The sequence below is a fragment of the Clinocottus analis genome, unplaced genomic scaffold, assembly GCF_023055335.1.
Source record: "Clinocottus analis isolate CAN_PGR_092001 unplaced genomic scaffold, fCliAna1.0.p SCAF_3, whole genome shotgun sequence".
Classification (NCBI taxonomy): Eukaryota; Metazoa; Chordata; class Actinopteri; order Perciformes; family Cottidae; genus Clinocottus; species Clinocottus analis.
The window spans coordinates 19,590,059-19,611,443 of NW_027176042.1; the positions used below are offsets into that span (position 1 = coordinate 19,590,059).

The 21,385-nt window shown below is 44.5% G+C and overlaps 1 protein-coding gene across 3 annotated transcripts; it reads right to left on the reverse strand.

The window, feature by feature from the left end:
* Positions 1–2,199: 2,199 nt before the first annotated feature.
* LOC137795940 (proto-oncogene tyrosine-protein kinase Src-like) lies at positions 2,200–20,960 on the reverse strand. 3 transcript variants are annotated; one of them, XM_068593533.1, is made up of 13 exons: positions 20,558–20,960; positions 13,609–13,878; positions 12,110–12,209; positions 11,074–11,091; positions 9,896–9,994; positions 9,551–9,654; positions 7,440–7,589; positions 7,185–7,340; positions 6,469–6,648; positions 6,174–6,250; positions 5,914–6,067; positions 5,593–5,724; positions 2,200–5,135 (listed from the first exon to the last, which is right to left on the reverse strand). In XM_068593533.1, exons 2-13 carry the CDS (start codon positions 13,868–13,870, stop codon positions 4,927–4,929), a joined length of 1,641 nt encoding a protein of 546 aa, XP_068449634.1. In that variant the 5' UTR covers positions 13,871–13,878; positions 20,558–20,960; the 3' UTR covers positions 2,200–4,926. The 3 variants fall into 3 exon arrangements, with proteins under 3 accessions (XP_068449634.1, XP_068449635.1, XP_068449633.1); XM_068593534.1 differs by lacking the exon at positions 11,074–11,091; XM_068593532.1 differs by lacking the exon at positions 11,074–11,091 and having other exon boundaries at positions 7,185–7,589.
* Between the last annotated feature and the right edge of the window lie 425 nt (positions 20,961–21,385).

Below are 21,385 nucleotides of genomic sequence, written 5' to 3' on the forward strand. Positions count from 1 at the left end.
GTAATCGCATCAGAAACACAAATCTGCAGAGAAGGGGAAGCTAAATAAGTAGAAGAGAAACTGTAAGGCTTCTTTAATAAGGTCCCCCAGACAAATAAAGCGATGTGTCAAAATGCTGTCAAAGAAAACAGTTTCACATTCACGCATGACAGTTGTGTAAGAAGACACTGGGCTCCACCGATTGTTGAATGAGATTCAGGTGTAGACTTGATATAAGAAGTAGGCATAATCACTGTGTTGTGGATTTGGGTTTTGATGCCGTCGCCATCTTGTTTTTTTGCTACTAGAAATGACAAATGTGTAGAGCTAAGTACAGACGAATGCCGAATAAGACATTTTTAGGTAACCCAACTGTTACAATTAACTTTTCTAAACTGAGAACACGCTGCAAAAGTATTAAAGTTCTGAGACAAAAATACAAGTAACTCTCGGTCTATACAACGCAGCGGTCTCGATCTGTCAATCACATAGTAACATTTTCTTATAGACTTCTAGACTTCAAACTTAGTTTTGCAAACCCGGATGCAATGCATTGTGTGGCAGCAAAATATGTGCAGTAAGCTCACATGTCATACTCACTTAGTCCTGCTGGATACATACAGTTACACAAAATCTGCATAATATGAAATGTGACCACAGGACATTCTCCTGTTTTCTTTGCACTTTTTGAACACAGCCACAAGAGAGACATCTCTCTTCCAAAAAAGAGGCCGGAGGAAGACTCAGTGGACCTAACAGAGCGTCCGATGATTGATATCACTGTAATGTATCGTCTTGCAAGAAAGGGCTTTGATATCTTCATGTACACTACATGTATGCAGACACACCAGGCATCAAAGGAGAAGAGAAGAGGCAACCTGGACCATTAGTAGTGGAAAAAACACCACTATTATCCAGCTTCTCTCAGGGGTTGCGATGCTCCCGTCACTGTAATGAGATGAAAACAAATAGTAACTGTAGCCCTGTGTGTGTGTGTGTGTGTGTGTGTGTGTGTGTGTGTGTGTGTGTGTGTGTGTGTGTGTGTGTGTGTGTGTGAGCAGACATTCTATATCCTTGTGTGTATCCGCAGTCCTGTGTTGTCTGGTATCGATGGCAGTCACTTAGAGAGTGTGAGTCAGTGTGTTTACTGTTTTCACAGATGGAGCTCTGACACTGTCTGGATAACTGAGATAAATGACTCGCACTACGGCTCAGCAGATGGGAAAAACAACAGCCACACACACACACACACACACAAGCACACACACACAAGTTTACTATATGCTAGAAATTAAGCAACTAACTGATGTATGTTTGCTTCTATCCACAGCGGGAAAGGAAAGTATAGCTGCTCATTAGTGGGTAAACATCAGCTGCTGATTGGATCAACGTGCCGTTAATTCAAGCCAATATAAGGAGAGCTCATCTGTAATCAATTAACAGCTGCATTTAGTTTCGGGGGATATAAAGCATATGAGAGAGAAAATGTGAGGCAATAAGGGCTCCGTGTATAAGCTATATTGCCTTAAGAGGTTTGGTAAAAATGTGTCACGTGCCGTCTGTAAATGAACCACAAAGGTTATTGTTGTTTAGTGGAAACCACCTGCAGCAGGTGTGTTACAATGCGCTGCTGATGATCTGCAGTGTGTCCTCCTGCTTCTCGTCCACTGAGTGTCCTTGATACTCCTGACAACTACTGCCCCCGTGTGGACAAAAACACATCCAGCACGTACTGAAGTGTATGTGCCGAAATGCAGTTTGAGCTTCTCATTTTTCAGTTTTGACTGCTATTGTCTTGACGTATATGCATTTGCTCTGGCACTAACTTCCACTTCCAGGTCAATTTATGGCCAAAACTTGGATTGACGTTTCGTCTCCATTTAGAACATAACTCTGCATTTACACCCAATTTAATGTACTCAGTTTTTACACTCAACCTTGACTTCTTTCTGCACTTCAATTTCAACAGCTAAAAGATGAAATGCAGCTTGTCTCAGTTTCGTTGTTTTGTTTTTTTTTAACTGCCGTGACGAACTATTTTAAAATGAACATTTTCCACAGCACATGTAATCTCATGCTCACTTCTCTAAACGTTCGGCGTGTGCAGCATGCTCATCACTTCATTGAGGAGTCACTCAGTCACACCCCGAGCACAAGCAGCACAATATTTATACATAGGTCAAAGGACAGCACACACACCAGCACACACTCTTATCAAAGCACATTTGAAATATAATTTATTGCACATTAAAGATCAACATAAAGTGGCACAATACCCATTTCAATCCTGTTACATCAGAAACAAAAAAAGACAAAAAGAAGTCCTTACAAAATGCTCACGCTTTCTTATTTCTGATCCTTGTTTTTGACTTTAGAACAAAATAACCATGAAGTTGCAGGAATGCCAGGTTGTTGGAACCGAAACTGCATAGATTCATAAAAAAAAAGAAAAGACACTTCTTTAATATGGCACAAAAACTCCAATCAGACCTTTTTATTACTCATATTCGTCATGAGCCCATCAACTTCCACATTGTCCCAGTGACTTAGGCAGTTCAATGAGTCAGAACAAAACAGGGGATTTCCAGTTCATAAAGAGGAAAATACTGATAAAATGTTCTCAGAAATACATATCTATATCTATATATAGATCTATATCTATAGATATAGATCTATATATATCTATAGATATATACACATGTTCCAATTTTCAATTGTCTTTTGCAGAAATAAGTCCAATATTAAAAAAGAAAACATTCCTTCAGCCCCATTTACAGTAGCATGTTATTAAAACATTTTGGGAGCAGGCGACACTTTAAAAACCTCAACGTGGAGATGCAATTAAAGAAAAACTATACAAAAACAAATTACATGATAGTCACAGTCATTTGTTTAAGATACTATGTACATCTTTGACCTCATTGTTCATGTCATATCACAACCCGGACTCCATTTTTAAACGTCAGAATTGTCCACTTCATTGATTAAATTAGCCGTCATGATTCATAATCAGCGCAATAATAATTGAATGGTTTTAGAGGGCACAGACCTTCTCTTATTGCTGCATGGCTCATATTTTGTGAACTGGTTTCATCACGTTTGTTGAGAACAATCTATAACTTTATATCTACTCTTGCTGCATTGACTAAGTCATAAACTAAACCACTGTGAAATGTGTGACACCCAACATAAATACCTGCCATCTGAAAGTGGCTTACATGATACAAAACCAACCCTAAGAGCTACAGTATGTACAGAATGACAGTGAGAACTGGCAGCAGTGGGTAAGATATATAGATATAATTTTAAAAAAAAAGAATTATAGGTTGATGGCACAAATGTTCAAACGTCTGTTTATGTTCCCGTCGCCTCACCTGAACCGTGAGTAAAGTAAACATACACATGATGTACAGTACAGCATCAATACAAACCCAGCCAATGGTCAAGAGAAGAACGGCACAAAAGCATGCTAACTGGTTTTTAAAATCAACTCTCATAGTAAAGTCATAAGCACAGTTTTATTAGAGTTACCTGATCAAAGTGTTAGTTTCATTAGGGCCGCCTGGTTGCATATTTTTATGGTCACAACAGCTGTGAAGTGAATGAAAACCATTTGAATCCTTGACAGGCTTATCTGTAAGGTTCACTCACTGACGTGACTTTCACTGGGGAAACGGTGCAATAAAGAGTTTCATTGTAAAATGTAAGGAAACAGTTTCCTGTTTAAGAACTAACCCCCCGGCCCCTCGATGAGAAAACATTATATACATGATAGCAGTAAAGAAATGTGATTTGTTTGGCACACTTTTACTCTCTGGGGTCTTCCCATCTTGGGTCGAGTTGAATATTAAAACAGTAATATGATTGGTTGCCATATCAGCTTCTCAGTAGGCCACATACATGTTTCATGAAATTCACCCCATTTATGCCTCTGTGGAAGCCACCACAACAGTGATGATTATTGTCAATGCAACTGTCCAGTTAAATCAAGGTAAAACAACAAGCATTCAAACACTACCTGCATCAAAATCATTTTTAATTGTTGAGATTGGATCCAGCCGGCCGCTGCGGCCGTTTCAGCGCATGTCAAGAAACACAGCGAGAAAACAGACAAACTCGATTGACCGAACTTTCAGTGTTACAGAACCTGCCTGTCGAGTACATCTACCATGGAAACTGTTTGCCACCGAACGAAAACCTTAAACCACAGGACGCATATTGTCCAAGTAAACATAAATAAAGATGCAAAGTAGAGCTCCAGAGCTGGGTTATTCGGAAACACTTTGAAGAAGCAGCACTTGAGAAAACTGGAGGGAGATACTGAAAGTCAGACGGAAATAGAGAAAGAGACGAGGGAGGCGAGAAGGGAGATAAAAGGACGTTGAGAGAGACAGACTTCCCTTTGGCACCTGAGCCACAGTGGCAGTGCTCTTCTGTGGGCGGGAAAAAAATGTACCAGACGAGGGTAAAGAGACATGACAGAAGAGGGAAAGAGGGAGGTTTTCGCAAAACAGCTGATGCTCGGAATATCCTCCCTTGACCTTCTCTCTTCGGCAAAAGGTTTATTCTTTTTTTTTTTGTCTTCCCCTCGCTCCGTCTGCAGATCCTGATTCGGTTCCTCCCACATCAGTCGCACCTCTCAAAAACACGTCAAATCAGAGCCAGAGTCTGTGTTCTCCTTGACAGCCTTGAACCTCACTTCGGCTGGGACGCCGTCCGTAAACAGGGAGTGAGCTTGCAGAAAGCGGGTTCTTCGGGTTCTCCTGGAACAGTTCCTTTTATGGCACATGATGGGACTTCTGCAGGTTTCTCGCTTGGTTTTCGTTTCCACAGAAGAATCTCAAGTTTCTCCCAGTTGAGTTTCACAGGCGCTCCTCTGAGGTCGGTTAGTGCAGGTCGTTCTGTGTTGAGGTTCTCGCCCCACCGGGTTCGGTTCAGTGTGCGGTTCTATAGGTTCTCCCCGGGCTGATACTGGGGTTCTGTTGAGGTGAAGTAGTCCTCTAGGAAGCCCTGCAGGTACTCGAACGTAGGCCTCTCTTCCGGGTCCTTCCTCCAGCACGAGAGCATGAGCTCGTGCAAAGAGATGGGGCACTCGGCGGGGCAGGGCATCCTGTAGCCGCGCTCCACCTGGTCCAGCACCTCGCGGTTCACCATACCTGCCCAGAGACGCCGTTAAGAGTTGGGGAACAGACAGACCTTCTTCTTCAAGATAGAATCGGTCATTTTAATAAAGTAGATCTGTCAAATTGAAATTAGCAAAACACGACAATTCCGCGTGTTGTTTCAGAGCATTATATTCATCATTGAAATTCCTAAAATATGAACTAATCTTTATTCTAGTAATACCATTTTAAGGCCTGCAGATCATGATTATCCTGATTATTCTGATCATCCTTGATGTCGATCACAGTATCGCAGGTGACAAGACGTCTTCCGAAAGCTACAGCTGGCATCGACTTAAACAATCACTCAACTATCAAAAGCTGTTGCTGATTCAATTTCTGTTGATTGCCCGATCAATATATTGACTAATTGGTCAAGCTCCCATCACCCAGCATGATTTCTGTCCAGCCCTTGTTCGGGTGGAGAGTCGTTCAGGTGCTGAGTCGTTACCTGGATAAGGGACTCTGCCTTTAGTTGCCAGCTCCGTGAGCAGCACACCGAAAGACCAGACGTCTGACTTGATGGTGAAACGACCGTACAGTGCTGCCTCCGGGGCCGTCCATTTGATTGGGAACTTAGCTCCTGAGGAACCCATGGGGAATAAAAAAAAAAACAGTTACGCATGGGTCAAATATCAAATGTTGTAGATGAAAAGCAGTAGATTTTAGTACAAGTTTAGTCCCAATTCTTATAGTTATCACTTTTCAGAAGGAAACAAACCTTTACTTCTCTCTGTATCTTAACAGAAATGAAAGACTATTGTGGACTCACCCTGTCTCGCAGTGTACTCGTTGTCTTCAATGAGTCTTGCCAAACCAAAGTCAGCTACTTTACACACCAGGTTGTCTCCCACCAGGATGTTGGCAGCGCGCAGGTCTCTGTGGACGTAGTTCATCCTCTCCACGTAGGCCATGCCAGCTGCAATCTGGAGGAGGGTGACGCAGAGAGGACAGGGATTGCGTTATAAATATATATATTGTGTAGGTTGGTTTTTTTGTCCTTCCGTGTGGTTGATCCCAAACTTATTTTACCTGAGCAGACATGTCTACTAGCTGAGGCAGACGAAGCATCTTTCCTGCGTCTCCTTTTAGGAAGTCCAGTAAGCTGCCTGCGAGTGCAAGATAAAGAGAAATGGAACAGTTGTAATGACAGATTGTTCATTGTATGTGTAAAACACGAGCCATCAACTCAATGCGTTTGTAAGCAGTAGTAGGATTGTGATGTCAGACATGTTTTGAGAAGTATAAACCAGCCTTCAGAAGCATTTCAGGTTCAGTACCCGATCAGGTTTGATCATCGCGTGTCACAGAGTGCATCCTGCGTTACCTTGGCTCATGTATTCGGTCACAATGTAGATGGGTTCCTCAGACACAACAGCGTACAGCTGGACCAGCTTCTCGTGCCTGAGCTTCTTCATGACTTGGGCTTCCTGAAGAAAGGCCTCTGGAGACATGGTGCCGGGCTTCAGGGTCTTAATGGCTACCCGTGTTGTCCCGTTCCATGTGCCTGTCCATGCAACAACATCACTGTGTGACTCATTTGAGAAAGCGTTTGACATTTTGGAAAAGACACTTTTCCCCTTTCTTGCAGAGGAAGCTCAGTGCCACTCTTTATACAATTAGCAGCCTGTTAGCTTAGCCCACATACTGTAAAGCTCACTAATGTACACATTCATCCTCATTTGTTTACTTTGTACCAAAACCAAAGTGTAAAAACAAACACTTTGCCTTTCATTGTGAAGTTATGTACCAGACTGTGATCTTAGAGGTGCTGGCTACTGTTTCCAGTATTTATGCTAAGCTAAGTAACTACTACATGTAGCCTTAAATCATTTCATCTCTCTGCCAGAAAGCAAAAAATATGTCTCTCAAAATGCCAAAACATTCCTTGGATGAGAAATAAATGAGCTAGAACAGCTTTTACCGGGATTAACGTCATCATCATTGCGCATTTAATGCGCAAATGCAACACATAACCTGTCTATCTGCCATGGTGGAAGAGGAATTCAATCAACCATAGGAAAAGTGGCGTGTCATCCTTACCCATCCAGACCTCGCCAAAGCAGCCCTGTCCCAGTTTAAGGTCGAGGCGGAGGGACTCTCGGGGGATCTCCCAGGCGTCCCTGGCCAGTCCCTGGGTCTGAGGTTTGGCCACAGGACACACGTCCGATAAAGCGTGGCACAGCCCATCAGAGTGCTCTGAACGGGGGGGCAAGAGAAGGCAGAGTGAGCGGGGCAGTTCAGAGGCAAATGGTGTTGCGACAGGTTCACGGTCAGAGAGAGGATGTGAGGACGCACTGCGGTAGTGGAAGACTAGCTGCTGGAGGCTGCTGAACTGGGTGCGGGAGGTGATGTAGAAACCTCCGCTATCCAGCTTCCTGATCTTGTAATGTTTAACATTCAGGCCTTTGGTGTTGTCATAATCCAGCACCGACAGGCAATATGCCCCTGTGAACAAGACAAACAGAGACAGGTTAGAACAATGAAATCACGTGTGTGTGCGTGTGTGTGCGTGTGTGTGTGTGTGTGTGTGTGTGTGTGTGTGTGACAGCTGCTCTGTGGAGTTTCCCAGCAGCTGTGCTGAGCAAGTCCCTGAAGGCCCCTTCAAGGGCCCCAGAAATTTAACCAAGCCTTTTTCTCCTTGCCCAGGACCCATGTTTGATCTTTAAAATAGTGATAATTATTGACTTGTTTTGTGCAGCCACCTTTCGGCAAAAGACTTATTGAGAGACAATTGCAAACCATTAAAACATTCAAATCAATATTAGGTCAAAAAATGATGATAGCAATACAATTTTTAAAAAAGTGTGACAGGAATCAAACTTGTAAAAAGGTGTTTCAAGAACAGACTTAACGACAAAAACCTAACCACCTCAACAAGGAGAGTACAAATTTAAATCAACTCTTGGATCTGGTGTTCACTCTTCATCCCTCAGTCACAGAGAAAAGCTACAGCAGTAAAGACGCACTTCAGCAATAACTGAACTGGCAGTTTATGGATCCAAAGTGCCTGATCGTCACAATACTATCCCACCAGTTGAACCAGAGCTTAACATCTAATCTCTGTGAGACATTACTGGCTAAACTAAATATACAGACAGTGAACTCAATTATTTCCTGTTTTTAAATCGAACTGTGTGCACAATATAAGGCCTCCACATAACTACAACCATCTAGCTAATTTTACATCAATATCTCCACTCATATAGGTCAGATCCGAGGCACGCACATCGCTAACAAGACGATGGTTTTTCATCTCCCGTGATTTAAAGTGTCTTCAAACCTTAGAATGATGAGATGTGTCACGACCAATCGGACACAATTTAAGCTTCATTCAACATGCACTGCTCATCTGTGTCACACCACGAGCCTCACATGTGACATCTAGTACAGAACACACCCAGAGGCCTCCACACCTCCTGCCAGAGCTCCTCCTACTCGCCCCGGTCCGCCCCCCTGTCCCCCCAAGTCTCCCCCCTTTTCATGCCTCTCCTCCCCTCACTCAGTGTGTGCATGTTGGGAGAACAGAGACTTATAGCCAGGAGGAAATCGAGCACCCTCCTAGCTTGACCTAGTTCTGGCAGAATGATTCACCCCTATCCATTCACAAGGCCCACCCCACTCCTCTGCGCTCTTTTCCTCCTCCCCACCTCCAAAACAACCCCCTGAAGAGCCCACTGACGTCACCAGGACAACATCCGACTGCAGAGTTTCAGAGAAAGATGCAAAACTCGAAAGAACAAAGCTACAGAGCCACCGGCCCGCGTGACAGTTAACAAATGACTTAATTAAGAGGTTCTGTCTCTTTTAAATTGAGTCCCTAAAGATCTAGTTATTTCAAAGTAAGATCACATCTTCTCTGTGAAGTAAACTCCAGGGACCGGTAAAGAATTATCACGTCCCCTTTTCACACGTTTTAGAAATTAGAAAGCTCAGGTATCATGAAACGTGTTTAAATTGGATTTTTGCATTTCCTGTCTGTCGTTAGAGCTCCGTCTCTGAAAACGTGTGTCTTTCAAAATGGCTGCAAAAAAAGATTTTCATTGAAAGCTTCATGTAAAGAGCCTTATAATATCTGACCATTTATCTAAAATACACAATTTCATAGCTTTACTTTTATTATTTCTTGAAGCAACTGCCATGTGGAGAAATAAGGTATATGTGCAGGTTTACTGCAACCAATGATTATTTTCATTATGAATTAATCTCCCAATTATTCGCACAAATCGATGAAAAGTTCAGTGTATGAAATGTCATGAAACACCTGTGAAATGTTCCTAAAGGTACAGTTGAATTGCTCTACGTTGCTTTAGAGAGAAACCGTTTCAACACATTTATCATCACAAGCAGACGAGCTAGTTTGTCCGTCTTGATAACGAGCGTCGCCTCCCGAGTGTCTGCTCTCTCACCTTTAGTGGTCTCGCTCTCCCTCACCAGGAAGGTTCCTCGTCTGTTCTGCAAGTTCAAAAGGAGCCTCTCGGAGTCGCGCCGAGTGATCTTCCCAAAATACCACCTGCCACGGAGAAAGGGATCAGAAAGAAATACGACGACTGAGCGTCTGGTGCGTGCGGGCAGAAATGTGTTTTGACTGGAAACACAGAGGACCATTACTAGCTATGGGGAATATCCTCTCAATACGCTTTGCATTAGCTTAAAGGAGTGGATTTATAGCAGAGAATAAAACTACAACCAGGGTTTGAACTTAGAAAAATGCTTTAGATTAAGACGAGTGAAACAAAGGGAGGATAATTTACTCTTCTGCTTGGATGGAGTCGGACGGAGCCACATAGTTGCTGGGGATGTAACCGCTCTCTCCTGTCGTCAGGGAGCGAGCGAGCCACCAGTCCCCTTCTCTGAGACAGAGAGAGAGAGAGAGAGAGAGAGACACAGAGTCAACAATAAACAGGAAACCGACAAAAAATAATAACAGTGTTGGTCAACAATGTTTCTTTTGGTCAACAAATGTCATGAAAAGCTCAAACCAACAATGCAACCTCTGTGCGTCTCAGCCTGGAGCCGCTCGGTTCCCACTGAGGAAGTGTCACATGCAGAGTTATCTTTTTAAAAGCCTCAATGAATTCCTTTAAACGGCTCGACACTGTTGTTTCTTAGCGAATAGAAACCCATTTCACAGTCGTTAGAGACTATTTTGAGAGGTGGATGAATAGATTCTGTTTGCTCCAACGTATTTATGGCCCAAGGAAGGTACATGTGGGATTGACTCAAAATAAACTACATTGCCCACGTTTGTCACAATAAAAAAGGAACATATACGCCAGTGCAACAGAGTGGCTCATTTGTGTGTCTGTGTGTAGTTTTTGGAGAACAACACGGTCTATGTGGCACAGAGGATTAAGATCAATCCGGCTTTTGAGTTGGAGAACTTGTGTTTTGGTCTTTTCATGAGATGTGTTGCCAATTAGTAAAAAGATGGATCCATTGAATATCACAGTGTCTGCAGCACAGGCTGCTTCAGATTGTGTCCTCAGGTTATGCCTTTTAAAGAAAGGAAGTCCGCTTCTAAAACGTCCACAGTGTTTGACTGACAACCCATGATGTGACTTACAAAAGCACAGACACACCTTTGATTTAAAAAGAGTCCAAAATAAAACGGCACATCTCATCCCACACTTAAATGCGGAAAGTGAAGAAAAGTAAATTGTTAAAAAGAGGAAACGGACAGACGTGCAACCTTTTGTTCACCTTTCCTCGGTTTACACTTTAAAACCTCAAACTGTTGCTCAGAGAGACGTTCAGTATGTTACCTACCGGCCGAGTCAGAGGACCGAATCCCTCTACAGCACATCTCTAATATTTACTAATTCATTGCCGTTACGCGTCGAGCTCGATCACACAAAATCCGCGCAGCAGCAAGGGGACAGTGAACAAAAGGTTGCGTGAGAGTAGTTTTATTGCATGAAGTATTACTGACCTGAAGCTGTACTTTTTCCTAAGAGGAATCATGAAGCATGAGAGAGAAGGAGAGAGGGAGAGATAACAGACACAGCAGACACATCAAAAACACGGCAAGGGGACACGGCAAGGCAAGCAGCACAGACAGAGAAGAGCCGGCGTTGCTGTAGGACGAGACAGTGAGGTCAAACGGGCTGCGGCGTTTTGAACAAAAGTTGAAAAGTTCCACTTCGCAGTCGACTTAGTCAGAGTTTTAATAGTTCCAGAAGAGAGGAATGCAGAAACACATCTCCATTTATTATCCATGAACGATCACTTCCAGATACCATGTGGGATTTCTGGGGTTCGCTTTGTCGTCTCACTGCATATTGAATTCAAACCGTGTACAGAAGCTCCCCTGCACCGAATGCTTTTCTTCTGTAAACTAGATATTCAAACTGTAATATTAATGTTTAGTGTGATTTCATTCCGTTTCTCAGCCCGACTCTGTAGTGCCAGACTGTAGCGTAAGAACAGCAGACCAGACTTATGACAGGAAATCATAGACGGAGCTCAGCGGAAGAGAAAACAAGGAAAAAAAAACACTGTTCCGATTGTAAACACCCACGGAGGAGTTTTGCTCCAGTTCCTTTTAAATACACGCGTCCAGTCTCACTTCCTGCGACTCAAATCACACTGAAATAACACCGCAACGCAGAAACTTTAACATGTGCCGATGTGCAACAGGTAAACACATTAATTAAGGCGTTAGGAAAGACGTGCGAGGGTAGAGACCCTGATATGAAAAGCTCTCTACAAAGAGTCTTAAAGATGAGGATGCCCAGAAGTAGTCCAAGGGGAACAGGATGCGTTAGTAAGGAGCCGTTCTGCTCGGTCTCAGTCAACAGATGGAGAGGATCAGACTCGGCTGTCTGGATCGCTCCGCAGTCACCAGCTCTGACTTTGTTCATTCACTTTTACACATTAGTTCACGCTTCATTGGGATTTTTTTTTGTCTTGAAGTTGTGGCACAAGAAAGAGAGAGAGAGAGAGAGAGAGAGGCGGTTGATTCTTACGTGTTGTTGACAATCTGCAGCCTGTCCCCTTTCCTAAAGGTCAGATCCGACGCCGTCCGTGACTCATAGTCATACAGCGCCACAAATGTAGTGACACCTCCTGCAAGAAAGTACACGCACAGAAAATGCGCATTTAGGGGAAGAACCTCATTAAAGACAACAACAACAAAAAAAGGTACTTTCCGCTAATAACTGTTCCCATTCCCTTCACTTCCATAATCTTACTTCAATAATACAGATATTGCTCTTTCCACTGCACAGCTGGTATATTGTGCCTCTGCTCTGTCGCCGTATGAGACAATTCACCAAGGCTTAATGAGAAGTATCGACATTCAGATCGCTTGCGGCCGATCGGCCGTGAAGGGCGCCGTCATACCGATGGTCCTCCATGTTCTGTGGAGCTTTCTACCGCTTCCTTTTAATGAACCTGTGATCTAAAGCCAGGAGCTCCTCCAGCCAATCATTGATTGGCTCATTAGACGCACAGGCGGCGGCGGCGGCCAGCAGATACACCAGCAGCCCTCCTCGCTCTGGGTGGATCAACATTAACCTAACCATCTGGCCGGTCTAGACACATTACAGCTTAATGTCACGTGAAATCTGGACAGTTTGGTGCGACAGGCTTCAAAGTCAAGCAGAAGGTTTGAAGTCTGTTTGGCGGCTGATGGCGGGAAGAGGACAATGTTTTTCTGTGGAAATGTGACTCACTGTGAATCATTTTTTAAGATATTCTTCTCTGGACTTTTGGTATCTGAAGTCAAGTCAGGACTGAGTGGGCCGACTCATCAGATCTTATTCAGTCTGCTTCCATTCACACACACACACACATAATCTCTAGTCTTTAGGCATGCATTACTTTTAATTGAACCGTTACTTGGAAACGCATTTATTTGCTTTCTTGCCAGAAGTTTAATAAAAAAAGATCGATATCACTCTCATTCCTGTTTGTAGGAAGCTGGAACCAGGAAAAAGCACAAAAGACTGTAAACCACTAAATCTGCCAACCAGCTCCCATCTAACGCTCCCTAATTACACGGGAGGTTGTTATGTGCAGGATTATTTCTTTGGCTGGCCACAGTGGCTTCCCGGAGTCTTGTCACAGTCAGATTTCCAGGTAACCGGCAATTTTGTATGAATTAAACAAATGAGAAATAATGTTGTAGTTGGTGAGCTTAATTAAGAGGTGCTGTCAAGCTGGTAGAGAATCAGGTTTGCCGTTTCCCCCCCTGGTTTCTATACTGTAAGCTAAGCTAAGCTAACCAGTGGCTGAATACAGCGTAGATCAGTAACAGATCTTCTCATCTATTTCTAGTTCTTCCATTTTGAATAACCATCACCATCATCACCCCCCTTCAATATTCCTTTCTTTGCAACACTTCACAACCACCTTCAAGAATGAAAGATTAAACTTTTAGTCGCACCTATAAGCCAAGTGAACGTTGTCCTGGACCATTTAGCAATATTTGCACAACTCACTCCCGTCTCAAGACCTTTCCTACCTCTATGTGGCGAGGTGATGGTGCCCGTGTGGTCCACCCCTCCAAACAGAGCCAGCTCAGGGGTGTTTGTCGGGGCGAGCTGGTGCTGTCCTTGGTGCCCGCGCCTGCCCGTCCCGACGGCGGGGCTCCTGTTGGGCGTTTGAGTCTGCTGGGCCGGTCCCAGGTGGTGGAAGTGCCCGCTGTCGGAGCCGGTGCCGATCGTGCCGTCGAGGCTCATGGAGCGCTGGCCCGGCTCCTTGGGCTTGCTCTTGCCCGCCCCCATATGAAAACCTGGGAAGAGAGCCAATGATGAGTAAGTATAAAGCACTTTAAGAAGAGTACAATTGTGAGGGTTTGCTGCTACAAGACTTTTTTTTGTGCCATTTTCTAGACTAAACAATTCATTAATTAATCATAAAAGCAGCTTTGATGCCAAGTTGAGGCTTCTTGTAAATTTGACAGTGATCAACTTCATACTGAATTGATTTCTTCTCGTAAAATGTGGTTCATTATTCTGAGAAAACTCTGCCATCATAAACTCCGGCGCACTTTCATCCTGGCAGCAGCAACATGACTCAGAGGAGGGCATATGGATGTCAGGTAACTTTGGTAAGATTTCAATCAAGACGCGCATCCTTTTCCATCAGGAAGCTTCATGTCAAACCCACAAAAACAGTCTTGATGGCATTGAAGTGGAACATTTGAGAAGAAAAGCTGTAAACACATTGATATAAGATGCGAGCTGTTGAGTGAAAAGAAACAAAAACACTCAGTTGCCATTCAAAGCGTTCTCAAACAAAAACTAAATCCTCGCTGCAGTGCGTGTCACATTCATCTCCGCTCAACACAGAGTATCCTTGGAGCCGCTCCAGGTTCAGTTAGAACCGTTTAGCGTGCAAATACTCAGAGAACAGGACACCTTCAAACAGCCAACACACATACATTTAAGGTCATCCCTATCTGTTGATTCAGTCGGTTCAGAATCAATACGCATCCACAGGGAAAACAAACACAGGACGGAAACAGTTTCACCTCCTGCAGGTAATTATAACGCCGCTTCTCCTCGCCACAGAAACACATCTACTGTGGCCCGATGAAAGCAACAAAAGTCATCGTGAGCCCTGGCGAAGACAAAACATGCTCAGACAGTCAAGTGCGCCCACAGAAAGTTGTGGTGCCGTGTTCAAACACCAAGTCCGCCCCTCGAGGCATCGCGGGTGTGATTCACTGTGAGACCGGCTATTTCAGGCCGGCTGAAACAGAGACAGTCACACACACATGAAACAGCCCTGTTCCTTTGTGAATAGAGGCCCTCTCGGATCCACACAGAGTCTATGTGTGTGTGTGTGTGTGAGCAGCTGTTCCTTGGTTCCTCTGGGAAACGAGGATCTATCGCACACCAACGCCCGACCACGGCCGCATCTCACATCCTTTTTCCAACCAGTGCATGCAACCGTGTGAGTGTCTCCCAGCACACAGTGTGACAGACAGGACAGAGAGGGTTATTAACAGACAAGGAGGAAGGAACCGGCGGTGGCTGTAAAAAGAACGTGGAGGTGGTTGTTGTGTACCGCACAGGACAGCTGAGGCTTAGTGGGTGTTTTAAGTGCAACGTGTGTGCATAACATAATTACACAGGTACGGGGGAACCTCAAAGATATGGAAGGACCTCACTGTGGAGCTGTGGGGGCACTCGCGGGAGCGACTTTTCGAGCGCACACGTACGGTCACGCAGGCTTTGATTTAACTGCTGCCAGGATGTAATCTGGCGCACTGGGGGGGTTGAGGTCTCCCGCGGTGCAACACTGAGTCACACACACAGACGGGTGCATCGGCCTGCAGGAGGACAGGGCTGTGTGTGAATTGTGCGAAAGAATAAACCGCTCGATTGAGCCAACTGCTCTGGATATCGGTGATGGACTTTGTGGCCTGAAACATCGAACACTGGGGGTCAGAAACAAGCCGAAGCACAAAACAAAAGCGTAATGATCACAAGGCTGTTATGATTTAACGGTAAACGGAGTCAATATATGCAAACAAGCATACAATCTATGCAAGACCATATTTTCTTTCCATAAGTTCGTCGCTTCACCGGCGTCCACTGAAAATCACTTGTACCCTGTTGCTTTGTCGCTCATTGTGTGAACACAGCTTAAGCTTCAAATGGCAACAATGGCGTCACTCCGGTTCACGTCGCTTACGATGTGAAATGGCTTCAGTTTGTCCCTCAGTGACCTCAGAAGAGAGGCCTTGCAGAAGGTTTCTCAAGCTCCCACTGACTGCTGTCATGAGATGATGGACCACAGCCCGTAGAAGCACGACGCTCGAGGAGAGGCGTTGAAGGCAGAGCTGACGGTAAGACACGGCAGCTAACAAAAGAGGTTTGTAACTTATTTTCTGACGGCTCGTTGCGGGAGCCGATGTAAAGATAGTGGGATGCTCCAGTTGATCTGGTACAAGCGAGTTGGAGAATGAAACCCAATGAGCTGGTGGGAGATTCACCATCTAAAAATGACAATTTCTCTGAATTGATGGAAATTCTACAAAGTTAAAGTTTGCAGGAGGCACACTTACGACGCATGAGTTGACATTCAATTAGGAAAACTGACTAATCATTAAGATTAAACACACACGAATAAAGTGAGGTAATGATCCTCATCAGCACTGCAAACGTATCCCAGAGCGGTGATGGCAGAAGACTCGTCCGATGGGACCTCACGTTCCCCTGGTTCTCTCCAGGACGCTGCAAACACCGGAGTGCCCTTGAAAGCCTCACAGCCTGCGTATGTAAACAATAGAGCGAGCACTGTGGCTGAGCCTTTAATAGTCACTGTGCCCTAACATTAACAAGGTGCAAACATGTGACTACCTCCAACCTGTGATTTAACACGGAAGAGGGAAGATGACGGAGAGACAAAAGCATATTGTACGAAAGAACCAAACATGATATGAAGAGAAATGCAAAAAAAATACAGAAAAGATGATGAGAAACTGGAAATTAGGAGGTATTTCCATCAGATTTAAGTTTCCAAAAGAAACTCTTGTCGCTTCCCAATGACGTTCACCATTAATATTTTTGAAACACTTTTCTTATTTAAAAACAACACAACATTTTGTACTTTGTTTTACTATTACATGTCGATGTTAAAGTGTATGTTTTATTATATTGGACTTCAAAGCAGCACAAGCTTCCTTTCCAGTATGACTGGTTTGATAATATCAGAAAAGAGACAATAAACGCATCGTTGTGTGAATATAAAGTTGGGCCTGGCTGTGGTGAGGGAAGGGAGATTTGAGGGATTAGATGTGAATCAAGGCAAATAGAGGCTTCCTTCAAGGGCGGCCCCTGAGGGGCATTTACCTCGGAACAATGATTGAGTTCAAAAGCACTTCATTTTCCGCAGTACGTTCATCACCGGCCTGCGTCTCTCTCACAGTCTCAGTGTTGACCGAGTTTCACAAAATCTATAACAAAAGTAGAAGAAAAAAAGTGGGAGCGATTCGATGCCGACAACGTAACCAAGTTGATAAAGCAGACAGGTCCAGTAAGTCACATGACATTGGGGCTGACACAGACAGTATTTTCAATATGAAAGCCCACTTCAACCCCACGCTGTCGTTTCAAGTCTGACTCTTTGATTCAAAAAGGCTATAGAAGGTTCACAAGTCCGTTTTTGAAACAACACTCACAAGCATACGTGTGCGTTGAAACTGTTTTTGGTTCATTGTTCTTCCCACAAGAGATTGTACGTGATTCCGCTAGATCAAAAATATCTCATGAGTCACAGACGATGAATCCTACCGACTGAAATATCTCGACAACTAACTAGCAGATGGATCGTCATAAAATATGGTTCAGCCATTGAAGTTCCCCCTCAGGATTAAGGGTAAGAACTTTGGCGATCCCTCTGACTTTTCATCAAGTAAAGGGTTTTAAATTGCCCGATACTTTGGTTCATGAGCAAATATTGCAAAAGCGATATGATCATGAGCTGTACTTTGTTTACCTCTGCAGCAACTATCAAATATGAGATACACAGCAATTAAAACACGCGCAAACAGACTACGAAACAGCTCCAGAGGCTGTCAAATGTATAGAACCCAACTACGATTGGTGAGCACCATAAACATGAAACCAGCTTGCATGGCTGCCGTGAGAAGTTTAGTTTGCCAATGTTGGCGTAGCAGCGAGCGCGTCTGTAGACTCGTAGTCCCTCTTTGCCCATAAAGACCCTCCTCCAGAGCTTCACAAGGAAGCATTGTATCCATACAATGAAGGAATTTGGTCCTGGAATGACTAACTTTGGATGCCCTCTCAGATTAGACTAACTGGGACTGCCGAGGCCTCGTGTTGGCTTAAGACAAACTAAAGGGAGACTGTGGATGTCGTCTCTGACATTGAATTTGGAGCGACCAAAAGGTTAATGTTAGCCTGCGAGGGTCGCATTAAATATGAATCCCTCGCTCATCCTCGTCCTTCATGGCTCAATGCCTCCAAATCATCTGTTGATGAACCAGAAGTTGCTGGTTTCTAACGTCAAATTGAATTAGAACGTAGCGTGGCTGCTTCAGTTCCAAATTATCAATGCAGTAATTTGTCCGAGAAGAACAGCTTTCTAATCATCGTTCGTGACCCTCCGTGTGAGGCCGAGCACACAAAGCTGCACGTTCCTGGTCGGGCACATGAGCACATTTGGCCGCGACAAACCTCACTGAGTCACAACAGACGGTAGCAGTTGCCACTGTGCTGCAGAGAGCCGAGGAGCTCGAGCCAATGTTTCAGCCGAATGGGAAAATTACAGTTTGCCCTGGGGAGGAGCAGGGAGGGGAGAGGGGGGGAGGGGGAGGGCAATGATGGCTCCTCAAGATCAAAACAAGCGGAAATGTGCATATCAGCGTTAATGTCCCGTCCTGCTATATGCTGGCCAATAACCTGACACAGTTCAGTCCACATACATGATACACAGATTATCTATATATAGCCGGAGCTATAGTAAGCGGCGTTAATTAAACAAGGCGAAAGAAAGGCCAATGAAGTCACATAACTATCAAGGACCGCCCCATTTCAGTCCCCAGGATGCCTCGATCAGATAGTCTTCGTTATCTCCCCCCCCCAACAAAAACTATTTAGCTGACCCCACGGCTAGCTATCCCATCTCCCTTAGGGACAAACACACAGAGGAGGAGGAAAAAGAGGGGAGGGGTATTGTGGAAATAAAAAAACAGCACAATACTTCTGTTTTCTACCTCTCTTCAATGAGAGGCTCTGGCTGCAAGTGATCCCAGCTGTGAGGAATGGCTTCTACTGCATGGCTGACTAAAACGAGGGGGAAAAGGTGGGAAGGAGGACGTGGAGGCTGCTTCGGTACGGAGGTGCCACTCTTTTAGCAGGTCATTAACTCTACAAATACAGATAACTTTCATTAACGACTGCCTGTAATTTCAAAATGAATGTACCGACAGCCTCCCTTTGCGACTCACAGGGTATTAAAAAGAAACTCAGGCTAATAATAATAATCTCCACCTACAAAAAGTAGTATTTTCACACGTTTAGGAGTCTGTTTGACAGTTCATCAATTAGTCTCTAGTGGATCAACAGACAAATAATGAGCAAAACTAATTCCAGCTCCTCATATGGGAACATTTTCTGGTTTCCTTTGTTTTTCGTGACAGCACGTCAAATGTGTTTGTTTTGAATCGTTGACCACAACAAACAAGACATGCACAGATTAACCTTGGGCTCTGGAAATATTTTTCAAATATATATTAAAATGAAAAAGCCAAACGATAAGCCAAGAAAACACCTAAGTTGATTAATCAATAATGAAAATATTCTTCAGTCAACAGCTCAACAAGTCCAAACCAGCATCCCCTGTCTGGCTGCCTTGAGAGGGAACATGATGTATTTTTGACTCATTGTACGTTTCCTCATCTTAAAAAAAACATTTTTGGAGAGAAAGTCATTCAACAATCCAAACAGGTGTTATTTCTCAAACCATAGCAGCCTCGTGTTGACCAGACTGACATATCACAGCCTCTTCTCAATGTGCCCAGTGTTAAAATCACATGTTGACCTTTTCCGATGTTTCATTTTTACAAAACAAACCGGAATGTACTGCCTGACGGACATTAGCTGGAACTTGTCCAAAAGCTCCAAAAACAGACTGTAAATAGATTAGCCACATAATTAAAACTCCATTTCCACGGGATTAAACACCAGTTGTCGGCAAAGCTGCTTCCAGAGAACCAAGGGGTGGGGTAGTATAGCTGCCTGCGGGAGTAGCAGCTGTCAGAATGATAACGTCTTCGCAATGGTGAGGGAATTACAACAACAAATAATTAATTAAAAAGAAAAAAAAAACGTTAAAACAATCCGTGTTTCCCAAACGGATCCGCATTAGCACGTAAACAGGGGATTTGTGAATGAAAACGGGGATAGAAGGCGACAACGCTGGCTGCTGTGGTCGGCTCCAGCTCACACACACAGCGCGCATATGCGGCCTGATGAATCAAAACAGGTGCTGTTACAGCTCCATTTTGAATTTCGATGGATTGTTGACTCTTGTTTCCTGCACGCAGACCGTTTACTGCGTCTTCTGTGAGCGCGTGTTTTGGGTCGTGAGAAAGTCCGAATTAAGACATTTACGCAGACGGTGCGCATTTTGTCTGGGAAGGAAGGGAGGAAGAGGAGGACGAGGAGGAGGGGGGGGGGGGGGGTTATCGTCAACAACGGAGCCCTGGCACACACTGAGTGGCACTGACCAAAATGTGCGAGTAGCACTGACTTGAATGGCCTGTAAAACAATGAAATACGAGGCAGTGTGAGAGAAGGGCATCAGACGCCGAGTGTGAAACATCAGCACGGGCGCATAAGCAGCAACAAACCAGAACCTCTGGATGTAATTCCGACATAAATGACATTTTTTTTTCCACATCCAAATAGAATACCACGAGCTCTTAATTAACTCACCTTTGACGAGTCTGAAGATTCAGCCTCTCTCTCCCCTATAATATATATATTTTTTTAAAATGTAAAAAAAAAAAAAAATCAAATACGCTCAGCGAGCAACGGAGTTAAATCCCGATGGCTGTCCTCATTAGAGAAATAATGGAAGCGGATGGCCAGTTGCGGTGGAAACCTCGAGCTGGCCACGAATCCCATTTAGCGAATATCGGCAGAATGGCAAGAAGGGGAGGTCATGACGGGGGGACTGGCTGCGGGAGCAGAGGGCACACCTGCCGGGGCGGCTGCGGTGGGCCGGACCAACACCGCGGCGGTGCACTACGGTGGAGGAGCCCGTTTCGCTGGAGGAGAGTCGACGGCGCGGTGAATTCATGCGCGGAGGCAGGAGCGGTGTGGGGAAGACATGCCTCGCATGTGGGGAGGGTGGGGGGGGGGGGGGGGGGTGGAGGAGGAGGAAGGGGGAGTGGAGTGGAGTGGAGGGGAGGGGGTGTGGGGGGGTGGCACGGGATAGCGCATCACCGACGGAACACGCGAGCGCACAAATATGATGAGTCTGGATTTTACGCTTTGTACGCAGCGACGGATTCACGTCGTGCTGCGTAACTCGACGCCCTGACAGTTGGATTCACAGAGGCGTTGGCAGCGTGACAACACCCCCGTTTGGCTTTTTATGAAAGAAAAATACTAATAAAATAATAACCTTAAAATTGACGCCCCAAATTGTTGAAGTTTCTGTATATCATATTTTTTTTATGTCCATATCTCTATTTGAGAGTTTAAAAATACTCAATACTATGCCTGTATATTAGCTGATAACCTGTTTTAACACATAAA